This window comes from Xenia sp. Carnegie-2017, unplaced genomic scaffold (assembly GCF_021976095.1).
Source record: "Xenia sp. Carnegie-2017 unplaced genomic scaffold, XeniaSp_v1 HiC_scaffold_21, whole genome shotgun sequence".
Lineage (NCBI taxonomy): Eukaryota > Metazoa > Cnidaria > Anthozoa > Malacalcyonacea > Xeniidae > Xenia > Xenia sp. Carnegie-2017.
Window position 1 is genome coordinate 2,448,984 of NW_025813484.1, and position 16,921 is coordinate 2,465,904.

Consider the following 16,921-nt stretch of genomic DNA (forward strand, 5'->3'; position numbering starts at 1 on the left):
TGCTTAAAGGTTTTTCCTGGAAACATGAAGGGCATTTGAAAAACTCTCTAATTGTATTATCTTCCATCTCAATCGTGTGTCGCCCCAGTCTCATGTCAATGATCTCATGTTCTTCTCGGATGACGTCACTGCGTTATGGACTTTTGGGCGATGCAAAAATGCTTGGTAATTTGTAAATAAGTCAAATTTCAAGAAGTGTAGTTACTCTAGTGTCTCGTTTTGCACTCTGGTTTTACCACGATTGCTTCGATATGTCCGAGGTTTTGCTTTATCGTTTGCGAATGAATCGCGAAGTTGTCCTTATTGATTTAGAGGCACCAAATGTCCTTGATTATTTGTACCAAGAAGACGTTTTAGACTTCGATAACTACGAAGAAGTGAGAGACACTAAGCCACGGAAAAAACAGGCCGAATTACTGTTGGAATTTGTGGAAAAGGGTGGACACGCAGCTATTACCAAATTTATCTATGCTTTGGAGCATTCTTCTCAACGACATTTAGCCCGTATCCTTCTTACAAAAATCCCAAACGAAGATGAACTATGCCGAGGTGATGTGTAACGTCTGTCAAATATTAAAGGGTGTAGGTAATAGTCAATAGGGGAATCCCAGGCAGAACCTTTGCCTTTTTTTAACATCAACATAGTCGTTGTTCACCAACATGTGAATGTGTCATTGCATCTAGCTAAGATTGATTTGCATTCAAGTAAACTTTGGTTCATTTTTCCCAAGGTATTCACAATGAAATTGATGAAAAAGAGGCAACATACTATCCCATGAATCGTAGGCCATGTGGCTATGCTGTCATAATCAACATATGCGAATTTGATAAAGTAACCAAACTGGAAACACGAGAGGGCTCAAACATTGATGTTCAAAGAATGAAGTCATTATTCGAGTGGCTGCGATTTAAGGTTGAAATATATATTAATCAAACTGCTGATGAAATCATGCAGATCATTCGTTATTATCGGTTAGATTTTGATCACAGAAACTTTGATTGTTTTTCATTGTTCTTGATGAGCCATGGTTTTAATACACGAAATGGTGATGGCATTTTTAGCAGGGATGGTAAACATGTCTACCTTAAGAACATCAGAGAAAATTTTACTTCTGCCAAATGTCATAGTCTTAGCAACAAGCCAAAGCTGTTTTTTGTGCAGGCTTGTCGAGGAAATGCACCAGATGAGCCATATGTTGTCACTGATGCTCCAAGTCATCAGACCTCAATGATCGCTCCAATTCCTGCATTGGATAGTCATTCATATGCATCCACCACATCTACTCGTTTTGACAATGATCCAGTCCCACCAAACAGAGCTAGGACTTTGCTTGATCATCCTGGTACATCCACCACAAATACCTCCTTGACAACATCAGTTGATAATAAACTAGGCTACACTGGTCAGTGCATACCTCTTGATGCTGATTTTTTTGTTGCCCACGCATCAACCGAGAACTTTGCTGCAATGAGAAATACCTTAACAGGTGGGTGGTTTGTCAGTCAGTTGGACAGGGTGATTCGCGAGTATGCTACCAAAGAAGATCTACAAGATATGCTTACTAGGGTAATTCGAAATGTTGCAACCAGGCAATCTGACGAAGGAGTGCAATGCCCACAATTTAGTTCAAATCTGCGCAAGAAAGTAAAATTCAATCCAGTTATTATCTAAAAATCGAAAGCTGCAATATGCGCCATTGTAGTTTCTCATTCTTTCTTGATACAAGCGACATTCAGAAAAAATTGAAGGGTTAGTTTATGATTAAGAAAATAAACGTGTATTCAGACAGAGTTGTTTAGTGGTATTTTCATTGAATAAAATGTTGTTCATTTTGACAAATTGCCACAAAACTACCGTGAAATTGGCACCACCATTGGGCACGACATTCAACACAACATTCATCACAACATTCAACATCACATTCAACTAAAATTTATCATTCAAAATGATAAATCGAAAAATCGTCTTTAAAACACGTTTTCCATCAAATACAACAGTAAAAAACAATTCTTAACTGTTTATTATTATTTTACTGTCCTTAACCATCACAAAAAATGTATAAAAGTCAAGAAATTGAAGAAAACACTAAGATTTATATTACAGTGTACTTTCCATTTCTCTTAATTAGCGTATAATTTAAAAACTACACGGTAGAATTTTTTTAAACTTGGCCAGAATATAGATAATTATATTGCCTCAAATATATCCAAAATCTGGAGAGTGCACAAAAAAATAAGTTGTAGAAAATCATCTACAAAGTCGGATGACACGAATACGCGTAATATAATCTTATATAATTAACTTCCTATATCCAGGTATCTTTGCAAACAAAGGCCTCTAAATAAAAAACTACACGGTAGAATTTTTAAACTTGGCCAGAATATAGATAATTATATTGCCTAAAATATATCCAAAATCTGGAGAGTGCACAAAAAAATAAGTTGTAGAAAATCATCGTCATATTTAGGTGACACGAATGCGCGTAATATAATCTTATATAATTAACTTCCTATATCCAATAGACAATAAAAATATCTACAATATAGCCAAGTTTAAAAAAATTCTACCGTGTAGTTTTTTATTTACAGGCCTTTGTTTAGGAATGACTTGAAATTCTTAACTGAATAATTCAAGATCATATTACGCGTATTCGTGTCATCCGACTTTGTAGATGATTTTCTACAACTTATTTTTTTGTGCACTCTCCAGATTTTGGATATATTTTAGGCAATATAATTATCTATATTCTGGCCAAGTTTAAAAAAATTCTACCGTGTAGTTTTTTATTTATTAGGCTTTGTTTGTTAAACAACCGGAATTCTCAACTTAATAATTCAAGATTATATTACACGCATTTGAGTCATCCAACTTTGTCGATGTTTTTCTATCATTTATATTTTTGTGCACTTTCCAAATTTTGGATATATTTTAGACAATATAAAATTCTATAACATACTTGAGTTTAAAAAAATTCTACCGTGTAGTTTTTTAGCTATAGAGCTGTTTGTCGAATGTGGTGCCAACTTCACGGTTTATTCTCAAGGAATACTATTCCTTTTATATTTTTGTGCACTCTCCAGATTTTGGATATGTTATAGACAATAAAAATATCTACAATATAGCCAAGTTTAAAAAAATTCTACCGTGTCGTTTTTTATTTACAGGCCTTTATTTAGGAATGACTTGAAATTCTTAACTGAATAATTCAAGATCATATTACGCGTATTCGTGTCATCCGACTTTGTAGATGATTTTCTACAACTTATTTTTTTGTGCACTCTCCAGATTTTGGATATATTTTAGGCAATATAATTGTCTATATTCTGGCCAAGTTTAAAAAAATTCTACCGTGTAGTTTTTTATTTATTAGGCTTTGTTTGTTAAACAACCGGAATTCTCAACTTAATAATTCAAGATTATATTACACGCATTTGAGTCATCCAACTTTGTCGATGTTTTTCTATCATTTGAATTTTTGTGCACTTTCCAAATTTTGGATATATTTTAGACAATATAAAATTCTATAACATACTTGAGTTTAAAAAAATTCTACCGTGTAGTTTTTTAGCTATAGAGCTGTTTGTCGAATGTGGTGCCAACTTCACGGTTTATTCTCAAGGAATACTATTCCTTTTATATTTTTGTGCACTCTCCAGATTTTGGATATGTTATAGACAATAAAAATATCTACAATATAGCCAAGTTTAAAAAAATTCTACCGTGTCGTTTTTTATTTACAGGCCTTTGTTTAGGAATGACTTGAAATTCTTAACTGAATAATTCAAGATCATATTACGCGTATTCGTGTCATCCGACTTTGTAGATGATTTTCTACAACTTATTTTTTTGTGCACTCTCCAGATTTTGGATATATTTTAGGCAATATAATTATCTATATTCTGGCCAAGTTTAAAAAAATTCTACCGTGTAGTTTTTTATTTACAGGCCTTTGTTTGCAAAGATACCTGGATATAGGAAGTTAATTATATAAGATTATATTACGCGCATTCGTGTCACCTAAATATGACGATGATTTTCTACAACTTATTTTTTTGTGCACTCTCCAGATTTTGGATATATTTTAGGCAATATAATTATCTATATTCTGGCCAAGTTTAAAAATTCTACCGTGTAGTTTTTATTTAGAGGCCTTTGTTTGCAAAGATACCTGGATATAGGAAGTTAATTATATAAGATTATATTACGCGTATTCGTGTCATCCGACTTTGTAGATGATTTTCTACAACTTATTTTTTTGTGCACTCTCCAGATTTTGGATATATTTGAGGCAATATAATTATCTATATTCTGGCCAAGTTTAAAAAAATTCTACTGTGTAGTTTTTAAATTATACGCTAATTAAGAGAAATGGAAAGTACACTGTAATATAAATCTTAGTGTTTTCTTCAATTTCTTGACTTTTATACATTTTTTGTGATGGTTAAGGACAGTAAAATAATAATAAACAGTTAAGAATTGTTTTTTACTGTTGTATTTGATGGAAAACGTGTTTTAAAGACGATTTTTCGATTTATCATTTTGAATGATAAATTTTAGTTGAATGTGATGTTGAATGTTGTGATGAATGTTGTGTTGAATGTCGTGCCCAATGTGGTGCCAATTTCACGGTAGTTGCCACAAATGCAATCGTGCACAGACTCACGCTTCATATCTGCTCAATGGTTACTTGTTCTCGTCTCCTAACACCGCACTAACGCGAGTGAACTAATTATTCATGTAATCATCAAGATCATCAGAGATTAACAAGTTTGCTTTAAAAGAACAAAAACATTTTTATAGCGATGATCATAATCACCCTGAAACCATGGTGAAAGTTCCTCAGACCAAAGAATGTATCAAACTTATATTGCTGATATTGTATTGTGGTTTTGACATGATCACGTGATCAATTACCTTCGTTATATAAACATCAGCACAGTATGTATCATTTCATACCATTCATGTCAATAGCTTTCTTTCCCTTTCAAGAATGTTGCGTTCTTTGACGCTTTTCTCTTTGATTTGCGGTCTTTGTATTTCATTAGAATCAAAAGGTGAGCGCGTGTTTAAATTGATTGAATCGTGGTTTGAAGAGAGGAGAAATCATCTATATGTTGTTTTATTTCGTTTTTCAGGTCACGAAGGGTTGCAGTTGATCGGTATAACTGTCGCCACGGATGAAACCGATGGATTCAAACGGTTTATGAGATCAGCCGATCTTTTCAACGTTAAAGTAAAGGTATATTGTTGGGGCTTTTTCTGGGGTTTGTTGATATCGAAAACGAACTGTTCATTTGATTAACGTTCATGACAAGCAAACAAAGAGCCATTGTGAAGTTCATGAATGATTCTGTATAATTTTTCATTCCCATGGTGATACGTACTGTCCATTTCGTCAAGGAAATCCTTCCCTTTGAGTATACTTAATAGATTTATGATAAATTGCTTTGAATTATAGACCACATTAACATTCACGATGTCACACGTTATAACTATGTCATTAACCATGAGTTTTATCTGTGTCTGTTTATGCCCAAATGTGTTTACTGTTTGTAGATTAAGTGTTGCCAATCAAGGCAAATGTAGTTGACATATCAGTACAGTCATTTGAATTATATCACAATTTATTTTTAAAATTTAAGGTTGTGGGAATGCATGAAGAATGGAAAGGTGGAAACATGGAGCTTTATCCTGGCGGTGGACATAAACTAAACTTGTTACGCAAAGAAATAGAATTTCTGAAAATGAGACTGATCTTGTTGTGATGTTTACTGATAGGTAATTCTGCATTTCCTATAGACCTTCATAAGTTGACTTGTAACTTTTCAATGTAATGTCATCTAAGTGATGTCATTATTCTGTTTTAAGTTATGATGTTGTGTTTACTGCTGGACCTGATGAGATACTGAAGAAATTTCTATCATTCAATGCAAAAGTTGTCATTTCAGCAGAAGGTTTTCTGTGGCCTGACAAAACCCTATTGGTAAGAACTTTTCCATACCCCTACCAAAGCAAGCAAAACACTTTCCATATTTTGACAATGACTTCCACATTTATATACTATAAAATTTAATTTCACTGTTCATGCTCGATATCTACTTCAAGCACAAATAATTCAAATATTTCTAGAACAAATATCCTGAAGTGAAAGAAGGAAAACGTTTTCTGTGCTCAGGAGGTATATAGACCTATTGTAACAGTATAAAAGCTTAATGAAATGTTTCTTATATTCATAATTTCGTTTTTAGCTATCATTGGATATGCACCTATGATTTATGAGCTTATGACACATCACAAAGTTGCAAACACAGACGATGATCAGTTGTATTATACAAAGCTTTATCTTGATGAAACGTTTAGGGTTAGTTGTGCCAATCTCTGTAGATAATAATTTTTTTGGTGAAAGCTTTCAAATTCTGACTGAAACATTTCAACGTCACAGGCAAAGCTTGATATGAAGTTGGATCATAAAAGTGAATTATTTCAGAATCTCAATGGAGCAAAAGGTGAAGAACACGGGGGGCATATGTGGATCAAGGAGGGCATTGATTTGTTACTTGCAATAATTGTTTATTTTATCACATAGATGAATCCCAGCTTGTTGCTGATGATGACAAAATTTGGTTTGAAAACACACTTTATGGTACCAAACCAGTGGTTATACATGGCAATGGACCTTCAAAGGTGACTTGCAATTTCATATATGTTTTTATTTTGAAATTGCATTCTAATCATGTTGAACTGGTTTTGTCTGAAGGAAACTTAAAAAAGATATGTTGATCCTACCCTTAATTTATACTTGTGTCAACTTTGTGATTTTACTTTACAGAATTGATTTGCTTGCCTAATAAACCATAGGTCAAGCAGACCACAGGTTTTGTACCACACTGATTTCGACCATTTGTTCATTTGTAGTTATTCTTGAATTACATCACTAACTATATTCCTAACGGATGGAATCCAAAGGATGGATGCATAAGTTGTTCTGAAAATACGTTCAGCATGGATGAATATGAGGCAAGTTGATTGTCATTTTAGTGACGTTTTACGAGAAGGTCTTTCCATGATCGTTATCGTGGATATCCGGAAAGAACTGTGCTTGAAATAATACATTGACGCTTCACAGGAAGAAGAGTTTCCAAGCGTCCTGGCTGCTATTTTGTGGAAAACCCACTCCCTTTTTACCGAGTTTTTAGAGCGTCTTTTGCCATGGATTATCCAAAGACGAAAATGGATTTGCTCATACATAACGTTGTAAGTTTTTTCCCTTTCGACTGTTGATTACGATAACGTCTGTGTGGTATTTAAAAACGTTTATGAAATTATTTAGGAACCCTATCACGAGAATCAAATACAGCATTTTATCGATTCTCATGGAAAATCTTATAACTCCGTAAAGTACATCGCTCCAAGGGAATATTATAGCGAAACAAAGGCTCGAAATTATGCCGTGTAAGTTTTCCATGAAGCGTGTGCAGACATTTACAAAGTAATGAAATTTGTTGGATGCAGTGTCCGTTGGATTATACAGTTATTTTAATTCAGAGTCAGTTGGATTATACAGTTATTTTAATTCTTTTAAAATCAAATGTTCTTCATCAAAGTTGGACATTGAGCAATTTAGTAAAGTAGCTCAAAAAAACAGATAGTCTTTACTTAAGTACGAAGGGCGAAGGTCTTAGAAGGTCAAAGTAATGCGGTTAAGAGTAGAACCGAAGTTTTCCCAAAATTAACATGACTGTCGTCGATTTTGTGTTTAGGTAACCAAAATATTATGTGAGGCGAACATGTATGTTATATTTGCACCCAACTTGTCAGTAATGTAACTATTCTGTCGTGTTTCTTTTTAAAGAGATCATTGCCTGAGAAAGAACTGCCAATATCTGTTCGTCATCGACTCTGATGCTGTGCTCACGGAGAACAAAACATTAAGGATTTTGATGCAGCAAAATAGGTTCACTTTTTTTAAAATTTTTCTTCGTCAACTTCAGTTAAAAAAACAGAGAAGATTAAAGGCGTCATTTGGATAGGAATTTTGTTGCCGGCAATGCACGTTACTAGTCGAAGCAGTCTTTTGTCTTGTTTTAGAGAAAGACCATAGTGAAATACTTATGCAGAAAAACACATGTATCCTATGGTTTTGTATTCTTTAGGTCTATAATAGCACCTAAACTATCAAAGCATGGAAAGCTATGGTCGAATTTCTGGGGAGAAATTGGTTATGATGGATTTTACCAACGATCGCGGGACTATGTGGAAATTGTAAATAACGAGAAGAGGTGAGGAATAAATATAATTCAGTTCTCGAATTTTTATCGCACGTCTTTTCATGTTGATCTGACAAACCTCATCCTCTTTAAATTTTAGAGGTGTTTGGAACGTCCCATATGTTTCGTCAGTGTATCTAACTCATAATAGCGTCTTAAGACAAGTGAAGAATCCATATAGCAGTAGTGCATTTGAGGCAGATATGGCTTTTTGTGCTTCTATAAGATCCAAGGTACGAATAATGCCGTATTTTTATACACGCAAGATTGTAGAATTCGAAATCGTTCATGCTTAAAGAAAAGGAAACTGAAAATGCTTATTGATTGACAGTCTTAAGAGACATTAGAAAACACAGCCGATGTATGAATTGTTTGTTTTTTTCAACAAAACTTTACAACTGCAAGGGGCTCTTTTGTTTTTAGGGTATTTTCATGTACGTGGACAATCTCGTGCCTTTTGGGCGACTGTTGGACTCGTCCATATTTTCGACGACACGAAAACACGGAGACATGTACGAAATGTTGAATAATCCTCCAGTAAGTTCCATCCATTTTTATTAATGGTCGAAAATATGCGGCTATGGATTCACAATTTCACATTTCCTAGGATTGGGAAAGTAAATATTTACACCCAGACTGGCACAAATTAAGGACGCCGCAGTGGAAAATGCCCGAGGTTTGTCATTTCTTTCCTATCGCATATGTATTTTACAGAACATTTGTAAATTGCACTTCCATGAGGTGTGATTGTAAAAACACAAATCTTTACTTTTTGTGATTAAATTGCTTCACAGCTGTCTTGTTGTTATCATGCGTTGTGCAGTAGACCCTCCTATTTCAAATTACGTTTTTATTGATGAAGGTTATTTTTTCAATTATGAACGAATCTACAAGTAAATGCGAAATGAAAACTGTCCAAGATTCTTAAAAAATACAGATTTGGGCTTTTGATTCTCAATCTAGCTATTCTCTATAGGAATTTTAATGTGGACCTCACGAATGTAGCTAATAGGGTTTGATCTCAGTCACATTTTGTGTCATTATGTTATTATTTTTTTTTTAACCTGCTTAGCCGTGTACTGACGTGTTCTGGGTGCCATTGTTCTCAGAGACTTTCGCTACTCACTTGTGGCAGGTAGTGTATTGGTTGAACTTCACGACTGTATGAACGTTAATCTCCTTATCTTAATAACTATTGTTTGCACAAACTACGACATGGCATAAGTTTGTTTAGGAACTAAGATTGTTGCACTACATATTTTTCTAACGACAAAAATTTTACGTTGACGAGATTATAGCCAGTATACGGCTGTCTAAATTTATCATAAAGCGAGAAAGTACTGGTGACTGTTATGTAGTTTTTATCTCAATGGAAGTGATCTCAGTTCCCAAGTAGTCATTCGTAGTCACTATTAAGTACCGAAACAATCTCCGTTGTTACATCTTTAGGAATGTGAACATTTTGGTCAGTGGTCAGGAGGAGGACATAAGGTGATTAAGTCGCTTCTTTTCCTAATGTTATGATAGTACTTCAAATGATTTTGATAGTACTTTACGTGGTATCGATATGCCTCTTAATTCTCGTCATTTTCTCTTCACTTTTCTTTTATTCTTCTTGCCGCAGGACAATCGTATTGCTGGCGGATATGAAAATGTTCCTACCGTTGATATTCACATGAAACAGGTTTGTGGAAAAAATCTCTCTGCATTTTATATGTTTATGTGTGAAAGCTGACGTGATAAAATATTGTTGTGAAAGACAGCCAAAGTTAGTTTACAGCGGCTTTCGTACGATTGTAGATTGGCTTTGAGCCGCAATGGATGCATTTCTTGAAAACGTATGTCGCTCCAATTGCCAATCATATCTTCACTGGTTATTATTCCGAGGTAAAACGTTCAGTTGGGTTTATTATTGGTGGAGATTTGTTTCTGTGGAATTTACGTCTTTACTCATTGTTACATCTGTGTAAATGTTTCATTTTCTTGTTGTTACATCTGTGTAAATGTTTCATTTACTTGTTGCTATATCTGTGTAAATGTTTCATTTTCTTGTTGTTACATCTGTGTAAATGTTTCATTTACTTGTTGCTATATCTGTGTAAATGTTTCATTTACTTGTTGCTATATCTGTGTAAATGTTTCATTTACTTGTTGCTACATCTGTGTAAATGTTTCATTTACTTGTTGCTATATCTGTGCAAATGTTTCATTTACTTGTTGCTATATCTGTGTAAATGTTTCATTTACTTGTTGCTATATCTGTGTAAATGTTTCATTTACTTGTTGCTATATCTGTGTAAATGTTTCATTTACTTGTTGTTACATCAGTGTAAATGTTTCATTTACTTGTTGCTATATCTGTGTAAATGTTTCATTTACTTGTTGTTACATCTGTGTAAATGTTTCATTTACTTGTTGCTATATCTGTGTAAATGTTTCATTTACTTGTTGCCACATCTGTGTAAATGTTTCATTTACTTGTTGCCACATCTGTGTAAATGTTTCATTTACTTGTTGCCACATCTGTGTAAATGTTTCATTTACTTGTTGCTATATCTGTGTAAATGTTTCATTTACTTGTTGTTACATCTGTGTAAATGTTTCTTTCTTGATTTTAGGCCAAAGCATACATGAACTTTGTCGTGAAATATAATCCAGCTCAACAATATTTTCTTCGTCCTCATCATGATTCCTCAACATACACGATAAATGTGGCGTTGAACAGACGAGGTGTTGACTACGAGGTGAGATATCGCTACGATAAAAAGACTTGAAAAATAATACTTGAAGGAAAGAAATTAATGAAGTATCTTAAAAAATTTCTTGTGTATATGTTTGAATTGATGGTAGTAAAAAAGTTGCCATGTCCATTTAACCATTTAACTTTATTTCATTTGGGAAAAAAACGTTAGCTGCACTGGCTTTAGTTCGTTGTTTTATAATCATTCATCCAGACCGTATCTATGAACGGCTAGGTCACATGACTCATTAATCGTTGATATGTCTCAGGATGTTTTGTACTATATCTTTATCTTAGTTACGGTTTTTTCAGGGCGGTGGAGCTCGATTCACACGCTATGACTGCGCAGTTAAAGATACCAAGATTGGCTGGGCTCTTATGCACCCTGGACGCTTGACGCATCAACACGAGGGACTACCCACAACCAATGGCACCCGATACATCATGGTGTCCTTCATTGATCCTTGAATCCTTCGTAATCTCTCACGAGATGTATAGAAAATGAGCAAATCAACGATGGTATTTTTCGGTTTTTTTCTCCGTGGAATAATTTTAATGAAAAAGTACGCTATGTTTTATATGCCAAGAAAATTTATCGCACTGACAAAACCAACGCTGGTTGTCTGTTTTTGGTCACAAAGTGATTTTGAGAATCTGTGAATCAATAGAATAACTGATAACTTCTTCTTTTCATACCTTTGTAAACTAAATGTGTTATATTTTTGTATGTGTAGCGTAGCGTGTAGTCGACAAATATTTAAATACAAATAAATTTTATTATATGATCTCGGAAGTCAATTCCTAAAAAAATTTAATCTTTCTGGTAAGATGACGTTTCCCGACGATTGTCCGTTGACTGCTTTGTTTTGTATCGTGGGCACACAGTATGTTTCTAGTCAACTCGTTTTATACTCGTGTAAAGACAGCACGTGGTATTTGAAAAATTGTTCATTTTACTGTTTTTATTCAAGATGGGAAAAGATAAATCAGGCAAAAAGGTAGTATGTATTGTCGAGTATTCTATGCTAAACTATATAATTGTGCCGCCTTGAGAACGCTAAAAAAAGCTTTGATTTATTTTCATGATGTGCGCGCGACAACCATACTGCTTTTTCACTTTACGAAACTTGCGATGTTTGGTGAAATCAAATTGTTGCAAACATTTAGTCAAAGTGCATTAAGCTATACAGTCTTGAAATTAATCGCAGCATCTTTTGGAAACGTTAGATTTACTAAGTATTCTTTAAACATATAGTTTAACTTGTGATTTAGTTCATAATTTGTAACATATTTGACAAAAAATATTTCGTCTGTTTGATTTTACAACAAAAAATAATTGTGAAAAATAGTGAAATTTTTGGTAGGCCAATGGAGCTTGACTCATGGATATATCGTTTTTAAACCTTGCTGTAAAACATGGAAAATCACATTTGTCATAGACACACATTTCTGTCTGCAGAATCATTTTATCTTTGAGTCCGCTAGCTTATTTGCCCTGCAAAATAGTTTCTAAATCAGTCTGTACATATTTGTGTTTGTGGTTGTATTGCTTTCAATCTTTCTTGTACCAATGATCAAATTATTGTTGTAGAAGAGTAAAGTTAGCTTGGAAGGTGGACCTGAGTTAAAGAAAAGAAAAAATGCTGAGGAAGAAGTTATTGTTGCAAAGAAACAGAAGATTGAGACACATAATTCAGTGATTGTGAAGAAGACCAAAGAGAAAGCCAAGAAAGACGAAAAGAAACTACAGTTACAGCAGGTCATTGTCTCAAACTAGGATATCGAATGCTATTCCCGTTATCAGAAGAAATGACAGAAAATGATTTTTGTTTTGATCTTTCAGGAAGAAGTTGTTGTCAATGGCAAAGCTAAGAAGGACAAAAAGAAAAAGAAGAATAATATATCAATGGAGATTGACAAAGACACTTCGGACATAGCTATGGAGGAAAAGCCCAAAGAAAATGGAAAGAATATGCCAGATGCCATGAAAATTATGAGCATTGAACGTGACTCATCATTGAGCAACTCAGATGCTTCGGAGAAAAAAGCAACTCAGCAAAAACCCAAGAAAAAAAGTTCCAAAAAGAAAACCCTGTCACAAAATGACAATCCAACTCAAACGAAGAAAACTGATGAAAAGACCTCATCCAGCTCAGATGATTCTGATTCAAGTGAGGAGAAACCAAAGGTTGCAGTTAAAAAAGGCAAAGAGAAAAAAGCAATTGTGAAAGAAACACCAAGCAAACAAGATTCTTCAAGTGACGATGATGACGATGATGATGATTTATCTGACGATAAAGTGCCAGCAAAGGCGTCAACAAAATTTGCTGGAAAGAACACACCTACTGCTGCCACATTAAAGAAGGTTGCAAAGAAAGGCTCGTCAAGTGATGACAGTGATTCATCTGATGAAGAAGATGCAACAGTCAAACCAAAGGGAAAAGCTGCTGCAGTTAAAACAACACCCAAACCTAAAGTAACAAAGAAAGAATCATCTAGTGAAGACAATGATTCATCTGATGAAGAAGATGCAACAATGAAATCAACCCCCAAAACTGCTGCAGTTAAAACAACGCCCAAACCCAAAGAAACAAAGAAAGAATCATCTAGTGATGATAGTGATTCATCTGATGAAGAAGATGCTACAGTCAAACCAAAAGCTGAAGCAGTTAAAACAACACCCAAACCCAAAGAAACAAAGAAAGAATCATCTAGTGATGATAGTGATTCATCTGATGAAGAAGATGCAACAGTCAAACCAAAAGCTGAAGCAGTTAAAACAACGCCAAACCCAAAGAAACAAAGAAAGAATCATCTAGTGATGACAGTGATTCATCTGATGAAGAAGATGCAACAGTCAAACCAACGCCAAAAGCTGCAGCAATTAAAACAACACCCAAACCCAAAGAAACAAAGAAAGAATCATCTAGTGATGATAGTGATTCATCTGATGAAGAAGAAGAAGCAGCCAAAATTGTTAAACTTGTTAAAGATGAAAAATCTGGAAAAGGAGCTAGTGACAAGAAAGGTTTGCTTAATAAAGTTTTTATTAAATGTTAGTTTGATTTGATAATGGCAGCACATGTTATTGACAGTTTAAAATAACAATACGTTGTATAGCAAAGAAAAAGGAATCATCGTCAAGTGAAGATAGTTCAGATTCAGATGAAAAAGAAAGTGAAGTGACAAAGAAAAGTAAATCTGAGAGTATAGCAACAGCACTAAATCCGGAAGCATCAAAAGATAGTTCTGATGAAGAAGATTCGGATGACTCAAGCTCTGATGATAGCAGTGACGACAGTAAGGCATCAGATAATGATGTGGCTAAAAAGTCAGCAGAAAAAGGTGGGAAAAGAAAGGCCAATGATGACAACAACAACAACTCAGCCAAAAAAGCTAAAAGTGACAAAGAATCTGAAGGTTTGATTAAATAGTAAAGCATGCATTGCATAGATTATCATATGTAGGTAACAATAATAATATTTATAATAGTTTTCGTTGTTTGAGTTGCAGAGATTGTCACCAAATTTGGACAAATCTGGATGACCATGGATCAATTTAATGATGATATGTCTCATGTGTAGTAACAATCGTGCAGACTTAAAAGAAACCTTATGCTTCTTGTTTTTACTTAGAAAAGTTCACAGCTTTTGTTGGTAACGTTTCGTTTGATGCTACCGAAGATGAATTGAAAAAACATTTCGAAGAAAATGGTGTTAATGCTACAGGTGTAAGGTTGTTGACTCAAAGTGATGGCCGAATGAGAGGGTAAGAGTGTTGATGTCTTTGTGTTTTTTATAGTATGATCAATTAAAACAAAGTAAATACTTGCAATACAATATATTCTTTCAATTAACACTCACACAATTGGCATTCAACATGCATTGACTTAGTGTAATAGTAATATTGCTGTTTTTAAGCTGTTGATTCAAGTTTATGCTAAATTACATAATTGACAGTATTCTCCTTGCACAATGTTTAGATTTGGTTATGCGGACTTCTCATCGGAAAAAGACTTCAAGAAAGCAATCAGTCTTTCAGGATATGAATTTTACGGAAGAGAGTTAACCATCAACGCAGCTAATAGCAAACCTGGTGGTGAAGGAGGACGAGGCAGTGGCCGTGGAGGTGGAAGAGGACGTGGTGGGGGGCAACGTACCCCGAAAAGAGAACAAAATCCTCCATCAAACACCCTTTTTGTGAAAAATCTTTCGTTTGGAACTACCGAGGACACATTGTATGAATATTTTGATGGTGCTTCGAGCATTAGAATTATCACTGATCGAGATAGTGGAGAGTCTCGTGGGTAAATATGACGAGTTATTTTCAATTAACTGAAATCTTTTCATAACTTTCCAAATGGTTTAATTTGTTCACTTACGTCTTCACTCTTTTGGTTGTATTTAGTTTTGGATACATTGAGTTTGCTGAAACGGGTTCAGCGAAAGAAGCCATGAAAACATGTGATGGTAAAGAAGTAGACGGAAGACGATTGTTCCTTGATTTTGCGGCACCACGTGACTCGCCTGGAGGTGGCGGTGGTGGCCGTGGTGGTAGAGGAGGACGTGGAGGTACGTAAGCCAACAATTTGTAATTTTGTTTTGTGATTCTCATCAATGTGTGCTCCTTTCATTTTGTCTTTGGTTTCATGGAAGTGACTAGAGCTTTCAATGTTTTTTGAAATGTTTGTGTAATTCATTATTACAGCTGGTCGTGGTGGACGCGGAGGTCGAGGCAGAGGACGTGGTGGCTTCAATAAATCTCCCGGTGCGATTAAGAATAAAGGTTCAATTCAAGAATACAAAGGAAAGAAAACAACATTTGGGGACGATGATGATGAGTAGATGATGATAAGTAGATGATGATAGTGTGGCTGAACCTATCAATATCGTCATAAGTAACAGCTTCAGAAAGCTAAATATTTTAAAATAACTGTTCTTAGTATCAGTTCCATATCAGTTACCTTTAACTTTACTGCCATTTTGTCAAAGAGAACTATTTAGTTGGCAAAAATATGACATTATCTTAGACTTCGATTTCATAACTTACTTTCTATGACTTGACCATTGAGAAAGCAATGTTTAAGAACTTTAGATTACATATGAATGAAGGCTTTATACTTGGTCACTGACTTGCGTTCTGAATGGGAATGTATGGCCAGCTTATACAAATGAGTATGTAGTCATTTTTCAACATGTTACCTTGTAGACGTTCATTGTATATTATATGTTTGAGTAATACACAAGTTAAAGTATCGCTCTTTCTTATAATCTTATTTGTCATGTTATAGTCAAACTTGGGTACATAGCCAAATGAGGCAACACAGCCCCTCCCCCTGAATCATTTGAGACATCATAAGCCCTATTCACATGACATAAAGTAACCAAGGTTTAACCCAGTTAAACTCAACCCTACCTCTTGATATGGGTCAAGTTTAACCAAGGTTGAACCTGGGTTAATGGTGTTGATACACAAAAAATTAACCTGCGGTTAAAGTTGGGTTGATTTTAACCTGGGTTAAACCCAGATTAGTTTATGTTGTGCGAATAGGGCTATATTGTGAAAATTTAGATGTGCAGAATGTTATTTTTTTGGTAGATTTAGGGAATGTTTTGTTTTGGAATTGGACTTAAATCATCTCCAAAATGAGATATTCCAACTTTCTTATCAACCATGGAAGGTGAAGAGGAGAAAGGTTGAGGGTAAAGGCAGGCTTAAGCTATGGAAGTTACGATCGAATGAAGGGAAGCAGTGTTTCCGTGACGAAATTGCGACATTGAATGTTGAGGGTGAGACGGTGGAGGAGCGATGGACGTGCTTGGAGAAGGGTGTTTTAACGGCAGCGGAGAAGGTATGTTGTAGAAGTAAAGGCGGTGTAGTAGAAGAACAGGCATGGTGGTGGGATCAACGAGT

General features: G+C 34.8%; 3 protein-coding genes across 3 annotated transcripts in view; all 3 read left to right on the forward strand.

The window, feature by feature from the left end:
* LOC124443869 (multifunctional procollagen lysine hydroxylase and glycosyltransferase LH3-like) overlaps positions 1-11,801 on the forward strand; it is a 29,546-nt gene extending 17,745 nt beyond the window's left edge. The window contains 24 exon segments of the mRNA XM_046994413.1: positions 4,934-5,055; positions 5,137-5,240; positions 5,644-5,737; positions 5,740-5,779; positions 5,870-5,984; positions 6,131-6,179; positions 6,250-6,362; positions 6,444-6,507; positions 6,588-6,685; positions 6,917-7,018; positions 7,128-7,152; positions 7,155-7,255; positions 7,332-7,453; positions 7,854-7,955; positions 8,155-8,280; positions 8,369-8,501; positions 8,692-8,805; positions 8,876-8,944; positions 9,341-9,403; positions 9,718-9,759; positions 9,893-9,952; positions 10,069-10,155; positions 10,887-11,012; positions 11,321-11,801. Of these exon segments, the coding sequence (XP_046850369.1) occupies positions 4,934-5,055; positions 5,137-5,240; positions 5,644-5,737; positions 5,740-5,779; positions 5,870-5,984; positions 6,131-6,179; positions 6,250-6,362; positions 6,444-6,507; positions 6,588-6,685; positions 6,917-7,018; positions 7,128-7,152; positions 7,155-7,255; positions 7,332-7,453; positions 7,854-7,955; positions 8,155-8,280; positions 8,369-8,501; positions 8,692-8,805; positions 8,876-8,944; positions 9,341-9,403; positions 9,718-9,759; positions 9,893-9,952; positions 10,069-10,155; positions 10,887-11,012; positions 11,321-11,476 (2,227 nt within the window). The 3' untranslated portion in view covers positions 11,477-11,801.
* On the forward strand, positions 115-1,840 carry LOC124443874 (caspase-3-like). The gene is made up of 2 exons (XM_046994417.1): positions 115-549; positions 732-1,840. Exons 1-2 carry the CDS (start codon positions 252-254, stop codon positions 1,670-1,672), a joined length of 1,239 nt encoding a protein of 412 aa, XP_046850373.1. The 5' UTR covers positions 115-251; the 3' UTR covers positions 1,673-1,840.
* Positions 11,802-11,857: 56 nt separating the features above from the next.
* On the forward strand, positions 11,858-16,253 carry LOC124443870 (protein gar2-like). Its single transcript, XM_046994414.1, has 9 exons — positions 11,858-12,006; positions 12,600-12,767; positions 12,852-13,647; positions 13,968-14,036; positions 14,129-14,428; positions 14,644-14,776; positions 14,991-15,314; positions 15,416-15,579; positions 15,716-16,253. Exons 1-9 carry the CDS (start codon positions 11,980-11,982, stop codon positions 15,850-15,852), a joined length of 2,118 nt encoding a protein of 705 aa, XP_046850370.1. The 5' UTR covers positions 11,858-11,979; the 3' UTR covers positions 15,853-16,253.
* Positions 16,254-16,921: the final 668 nt, after the last annotated feature.